This window comes from Heterocephalus glaber, unplaced genomic scaffold (assembly GCF_053883595.1).
Source record: "Heterocephalus glaber isolate CG9 unplaced genomic scaffold, H.glaber_assembly_v1.0 deba00001481, whole genome shotgun sequence".
NCBI lineage: Eukaryota > Metazoa > Chordata > Mammalia > Rodentia > Bathyergidae > Heterocephalus > Heterocephalus glaber.
Genome location: NW_028258317.1, coordinates 46,098,698 through 46,106,166, shown reverse-complemented (window position 1 = coordinate 46,106,166; position 7,469 = coordinate 46,098,698). Strand labels below are relative to the sequence as shown.

Sequence of the window (7,469 nt, the reverse complement as noted above, 5' to 3'; positions counted from 1 at the left end):
CTTTTGGTCTATTTTCTGTAACTAGTGTTAGGCATTGTATTAAAGTCTGTTATTTTTTGTGTTTAAAGTGATAAAAATTTTACAGTAATTTTTAAATTAACAACACTAAAAAGCAATAATGTAATAAGACTAATAGAAATGACAAAAGACTTGCATAAAAATATTATTAAACAGAAATAATATAAAGAATATTTTATACAAAATGAAAAATCCAAATATTAATATTGATTTCTCATAGTCCAGTAATCAAGGGAACCAGAAAGAAGCGTCAGAGAAATATCATCAAGAATATATGTGGAAATTTGATGAGATATACACCATTAACTTCATCTCAGCATGATTTAGCAATAGATCTTCTGGTACAACCAACTTGGCAACATTTCTCACTCATTGACGTATCAAACTGTCTTTTTTTTGGTGAATGAGTATTCAACCCTAAGTATTTTAATACAGAATGACTATCATCTTCTGCTTCATATTGTCTGTTATGAATAGTTTTCTTAAGCTCTTGAAATCCAACATTTGAACGCTTTAATGCAGGTACATATTGTTGTAGCTGTGGTAATGATGGCTGGCTCTTGGACAGTGCTGCCTTCAACTCTTGTGGCAAATTATGAATGAATTCCAACATATTTTGGGAGTCTGCATCTCTGTTGATAGAGGATAGCATGGTTTCTGTTAAGTTAAAAATGGAGAGAGGGAGAAAAATATTTATGTCAAGGAGCATCAGGAAAATTACAAATGTTTGCATAGTCAAAAAGGAAAGCATTAACTCAATAAAATTAAACATTGACACAGAATCAGCAAGCATACTAATATCTAAATAACTTACCTTGTTTATAATTGGTCATCTTAAAGTATTATAATCTTTTCAGCATTCTGTTTTACTCTGTTTAGTCATGTCATATTTCATCATCCCCTCATTGCTTTTTATCATAATACTATCATTCCTTGACATTGATCTCTTATTTTTGAGATGTCATTTTGGTTATTGAAAACACTTATTTTGTGTACAGATTGATTTATTTTTACCTGAGTCATTTTCTTCATGGCTAAGTAATTTCTGAGTTATAATAGTAACCATTGCAAAGGATTTTAAATAGTTTAAGCTATCAAATGTTCCGTGGTGGCAAGTTAACTGACTTCAAAATAAAATTGAAAAGGCCAAATTTCTAACAGCTCTGGTAAATCAGCAGAGGCTACAAATCTCTGATATCACTCAAACATCTAGAAATTTCTTTTTCCCAGAGTACTTATTCCAAGATAATAGTGTTTTATATTAAAGAGAGAAATGGGTTAAAAGAACGCCAACCACAAATCATGGACTTCCAGGAGAAGTTAGAATCTGTGGTGTGTGTATACTAACTAGTGTACTTGTGTATGGTATGTGTTCCAGAGGTATAGACCATGCACTATGGCAGTAAATATTAAGGTTGGAAACTGGGTTTGGAACCTGCTGGAACCAGCTGACATCTTTCTTCTTCTTTATACTCATTCAGTTTAGTTGAACATTCACTGACTATTTCCATGTGTCTGATACTGCCAACTAGGAGACTGAAATAAAAGAAAAACTTTCCTGCCCTCAAAAAACTTGTCAGTCACATAAAGTGTCTCCTAGCTTCACCCATCCCAATTAATTTGAGAGTTAGCACACAAAGAAATTAGAAATATAGGTGAAATTTTAATTATAGGGTAAACCTGGATCAGTTCTTGCTGCTCCTCTTCATGGACAGCAAAATTGTCCTTCAACTTATTAATAAGACATTATTACTCTTGAAATAATGCAAACATACTGAAAGATATGTCTAAGTGAAGACAGTGGATACTTGGTTAGCCACAAATGAGATAAAACTGTTCCTTCACCTAGGCAGGGGTGGTTCTAGGGCTCTTCTATTTCCTAAAAAGTCCTGCAGCAAGAATTTAGTTATTCTTTAGCCACTATAAACTTCAGTTGTTGGAATTTGGCAGAGTAATAATATGCTATTACTTGTCTTTTCTCATAATGCTCTCTTTCATTCAAGTTCTATACTGGCAATGACAGATGAGATTTTATGCCATTTCTAGTTATGCCAGAAATTTTGGCATTTTCTTTCAGTAAGACTAAGTTTGACTTACCCTAGTTATTATAATCCTGTCCTTGCCCTTAATCTTTCTCTACTTGGGAATTTATTGAATGCTGAGAAAAGCTGATGTTAACTTTCTATACATTGAAAGCCAGTAAATGAATTAAACAGAACAGATGTAGTTTGTATTGTTTATTTATGTGCTGTGTGTTTTGCAGCCTTTTATTTTTAAATTTGGTTTGAAACATTCTGTAATCCACACTTCTGATTTATGGATTCCAGACTCAAATTTAATGTTCTAATCTATCTGAATTCAGACAAACACAGTACCTCTTAGTCACTATACTTTGGACTCAAATTCCAAAATATAGGCCTCTTCTAGTTAAAAGTATATCTTACTTTTAAAAGAGATATAATGAGTGCTACTTTAGCACAATTTTGGGGGTAAAATGGTTAGCTAATAGTTTAATAATGTAAAAGCAAATTTAATACATAATGATAGAGGTATGAAAACTCATATGAATCACAAATTACTGACATGTACTTCTAGTAAATCTGTACGTGCAGGCAGTATTTTGTTAGCCTGTTTCAAATTAAGTTATGTATTAGGTAGCGATATAGAAAGTCCTTTTCAAATATTTTTTAAAGCACAGGTCTCTTCTAAGCTAATGGAAATTTGGCCAAATATCTATATATGGATGTGCTCAGCAAACCATTTTCAACAACAATTTGGAAATAATCTAAATGTCTAACAGTGTTTCAATATACAGTCATGTGTCACTTAAAGAAAGGCAAATGTTCTAGAAATGTGCTGTTATTTTATTTTATCACTGTGCAAACATCATAGAGTATATTTACATAGTTCTAGATGTAGAGTTCAGCTATTTGACAGGGTCTCTTGAAGCAATCAATGGATGTGGTAAACAAGAGATGCAGGAGGTTACTGCCAGCATAACACAGCATCCTATTTTACAATATACTTAAAAAAAATTAGAAATACATCCTAAAATAATAAAAGTATACTAAGTATATAAACCAGTAATAATTATTTATCATCATTATCAAGTGTTATGTGCTGCATATAATTGTATTGCTTTACTTTTATACGACTGACAGTGAGGTAGGTTTGTATACAACAGCATTACCACAAACGTGAGAGTATGGTATTTTACTTTGACTTTAGCACACCTATATCACTAGGTGATAGGAAATTTCAGCTCAGTAAAATGTTGAGACCACCACTATAGATGCAATCTTTCATTGACTAAATGCTGTTATGTGGCACATGAATATATATGCAAGATGTATGGCATAGAATGCTATATAGAAAGTTTAAATTGGGTTTTATAGAATAAAATGATGAAAAACTGCTCATAGCATAATGAGAATTGAAAATGCAAAAGATAACATACTTATATTCAAATGTTAGCATTTATTTCCTTATTTAATATATTTTCATTTTCTCATATTCACATGTATTTTTCAAAGTGTTTAATATGTACTGGTGCTTTCCATTTTTCTTACTGTCTTTATGTATATTTTCCTTTCATATTAGTAGCAAATGCAGTACAATCTAGTCTTATCTAGTTTTTTAGTAAATTCCTAGACTGTGGTATTCTATTAAATTTATGTAAGAATTATGTAAAAACTGGCATTCAATAAATCAGTATCTAACCATGTGGAAAATTAAATAACTTTAAAATTATACTTTAAGTCCTATGAAAGAGAAGTAAATGTATGTTTTGTGCACAATAATTTTGCATGACTATGTATAGTATATAACCTATAAAATTTAGTTGTGGCTTATATATAGTATATAACCTATACAATTTCATTGTGCCTTGTCATAAATTATATATATGATATGAATGACTTAATTGTTGGTGATTGACCTTGCCTTCTCTGAATTTAACATGACCATAAACTGATTACACTAGCCTATCCTTTGTGGGTTTTCACTGCTATTGTAACTTAGCTTCCAAATTATCTTTTTTTTTTAATACCGGGGATTGAACTCGGGTTCTTGCGCTTGTGCAGCAGGCAGCGAAACCACTGAGCTAAATCCCCGGCCCCAAAATTATCTTTATGAATGCTTTGTAACTAACAAAAATATTTTTAAAGCCATTCCAGATTTGAGCTGTGGTCAATTCTGAGATCTTGGTTTAAGAATATATCTATTGCAGTTTTCAAAACTTGAAAGCATCAATGAAGTTTCCAAAACTTGAAAGACCTTCAGCTGTGATGGTCTGAAGGGCAAGGTTCCCTTCTCTCTGATCCCCCTCAATTTTCTCTTCAGTTCTCCTGTCACTTTTGTTTCTTTTCCCCACCCCACCCCACCTGGCCCCTTCAGATAAACCTAAAGACCCAATTCACCCAAGAAGTGGAAGGTACATTTAAAAAGGGTGTGTGTAGGCCTGCGGCGTGGAGGTTCTCCATGGAATAGGTCACATGGAGTAGAGAAGTTGTGAAATCTAAGACCCTCCTGTCTCCCATTTCAGGACGTCATAGAGGTCTCAGTGCTGCCGCATGCCCTTTAGCACACAAAGAGCCTGGGTAGCCAGCTCACTACCTCACTTTCTGCCCCCTTTCCTCACAACTCCATCCAGGTTCCCAGTTGCCACCACCCCAGCTATCTGGCTTGCTCAGCTTTTCCTCAGCAGTCCAGGAATGGTCCTGCCTTCTGTGGAGATTTTGGCAGCATCACCTCTTCTGTGGCTTCTACCTTGTTCAGACATCACTTCCCTGGCTGCCAGTGGGAAGAATAGCACATGCTATTCCTGTTCTGACTGGTTGGCAGACTGAGACCAGTGAGAAGTGCTGAATGGCAGGGCTGGATGGTGGTGGTTGAGGGGGAGAGTTCTCACCTGTGGATGGTCCAGATCCCCGAAGGCTCTCTTCCTCCTGGGCCAAAGCCATGGCTCTCAAAGAGAGCTTGCCGCAAATGTCTATCTGGGCACGGACTAATTCTCGGCCACATAGCTTAATAACTTCATCCAACCATCCAGAAGGTACCACTCCAGAAGTGGGGCTCAGCAGCAGCAGCCAAACTCCTAAGAGGTGGAAAGAGAAGAGGTGCAACATCCTGGACCTGGTGTCTGCTTCTCTGGGTATTACAGCCTTTGGAAATGGCTTCTGCTGTCCCCTCCTAAGCTGTACCTGTGTGCCTTCCCTAGGGTTCAGGCTGCTTTCCCTATCTTGCCCAACCAGGCTTTTATATCCTTTGGGCTGTCACTCAGCTCTTAAGTCAGTGGTGCTAGCTCCACCCTTTTCCATGTATCTCCATGGAATTCTCTTCCTCAGCTTTTGTTCATCACCCTCCCCATCTTTCCTTCTTTCCCCATCTTTCTATCCTTGGCCATCTTACTGATGTTTTTTCTTTTATGCTCAAACAATCATGCATACTGAAGTTTTTCTGTATTTGCAGCCTTCCTTTATCATAGAGTGAACTATGGCCATTACACTAAAAATCAACAAAAATAAAGTTAAGATCACTTATCATCTTACAATCCAAAGTTTTCTAGCATGAATATTTGCCACATAAGCTTCAAATCTAAATCAGATTATAGTTAAATAACATAGTACCTGATATATCAATCCTTAGGAAATAAAATTGGTGAATGGATAAATAGTTGGCAAGAGGGGAAAAACTGATGACTTTTAATCTGAATCCTAGTAAAAACATTAAAGTTTCCAGCAAAAGCACTGTCAGCTGTACAGTAATGTCTTGAAGGCACAACACATTTTCTCCATTGGACTTTCCTTCGACTCCTCTGTGAGATAGTTTGATTGTAACCAGTTAACTAAATAGTTTATTTTGAGATTATATTCTACATATACAGATATTGCAAAAGAAAGAGGAAAAAAAGAAAAGAAAAACTACCAGAACTCCACAATCCCAGAAAGAATATTTTGGTACCATGTTACAACACAAAAATTATATGTTCTTTTATTAGTCTATATTTGCTGCATTTGGTAAGAGGTGATTTTTAACACCTTCTAATTTAACTTAAAAAAATCAACAGTTTGATGTAACATGCATGCCCCTTGAACAAATCTTCTCAATGTACAGAAAACTTTTAAGTGCAAATAGGTTCATATTTTTCAATAATTTATTTGCTTGTGCTCATAATCCCAGATTAACTCACTTGGAAATAGAGCTATTGAGTAAAATACTTCTAATTTCTTCTTTGGTGATATTTCAACAGGGCTCAGTCAGCATTAGTCAAATATAAGGCATTGTGTAATTCTTAAATAAATAAATAACCAGAGCAAAGCTGTGGTTTGGTTAGAGGCATTATTCTTTAAAGTGATTTTCACTAGGAGAAGCAGTTTGGGCGAAGTTTCTCAATACTGAAATTTAAAGGTATTTTTGGGTCAACAGTTATTACCAAAATACTATATTTTCAAGGCTTTCTTCCAAATTAATTGCTCACTGGAAACTAAATTTCTACAGATGTTTTAATTTTTTGCTTTGCCTGTGTTTTATAGAGACCTCACAACTGTTCAGTGAAGTAGCCACTTTCATATTTTACAAAGGAAGGAAACAAAATGAGAGTGTTTATCCACTTTTCTAATGCAACTTTAGCCAGCACATACATGTGCCAGATGTGGGCTTACCTCACTATTAGCAGTAACAGGCAAATGCAGCCTTCATAGGCTTTATAGGTACAAATAAAAGAGATTTCTTCTTAAAAGACAAGCAAATAAACAAAAAAAGCCTTTTAAAAGAGAAATAATAAATGTATCCATGCATACAGCTGGCAAGTGCTGGAGCCAGGATTCTACTCCATGTCATCTAGATTCCAAAGCTCCCATTCTTTGGGAGTCCTGTTCTAATGAGAGTTATTCGGAATAATGAAGATTAATCCATACAAATCAATGTCTTGGAAAAAGTCACTGAAGAAACAAAAGCTTGGACTCTTGAAGCTTGTAAAGTGCTACTTGTGATTTCTCAATGTCTCTTTAAATAGCAGTATTCATATGACATAGTTTTTCTGGCCAGTACAGCCTATAGACAACTTATGGAGTTGGCTGGCAAAGTTTTTGCTTTCCTAATTCAAGCACTAAGCCTACTTATTTCCCCTTCCCTTCCTGACTGAAACAGACATTGAAAAAGGCAGATGAAACAGCCATTTTTGAGCCATGATGTAGAAAGCAACAGGAGAAAGGCCAAATGCTAATCATGGCTGACTGAAAAGATGGGAGGAGCTTATTGGCACCATTTAGTGCCTAATGTTGGATATATTGGATGCTTATTCTATAGACCCTTATCAGTCATGATAGTCACTGTTTTAGGATTTTCGGGGGGCAAGACAGGGACAAGCACAGGGACAGGGCAGGGAAAGGGAGATGCAAAGAAAAAGAAAGAATAAATTTTTTATTAACGTGTAATTCTGTATATTAGTG

At 35.2% G+C, this 7,469-nt stretch overlaps 1 protein-coding gene across 1 annotated transcript; it reads right to left on the bottom strand.

Moving 5' to 3' along the window:
- Positions 1 to 243: 243 nt before the first annotated feature.
- On the bottom strand, positions 244 to 5,269 carry LOC101718386 (prorelaxin). The gene is made up of 2 exons (XM_004838242.3): positions 4,928 to 5,269; positions 244 to 675 (listed from the first exon to the last, which is right to left on the bottom strand). Exons 1-2 carry the CDS (start codon positions 5,142 to 5,144, stop codon positions 332 to 334), a joined length of 561 nt encoding a protein of 186 aa, XP_004838299.1. The 5' UTR covers positions 5,145 to 5,269; the 3' UTR covers positions 244 to 331.
- Between the last annotated feature and the right edge of the window lie 2,200 nt (positions 5,270 to 7,469).

Excerpts from the sequence above, each read along its gene's own strand:
- LOC101718386 (XM_004838242.3), bottom strand. The coding sequence starts at position 5,144 with ATGTTGCACCTCTTCTCTTTCCACCTCTTAGGAGTTTGGCTGCTGCTG. Across the intron at positions 676-4,927 it reads GGGATCTGGACCATCCACAG|AAACCATGCTATCCTCTATC; the intron begins GTGAGAACTCTC and ends TTAACTTAACAG.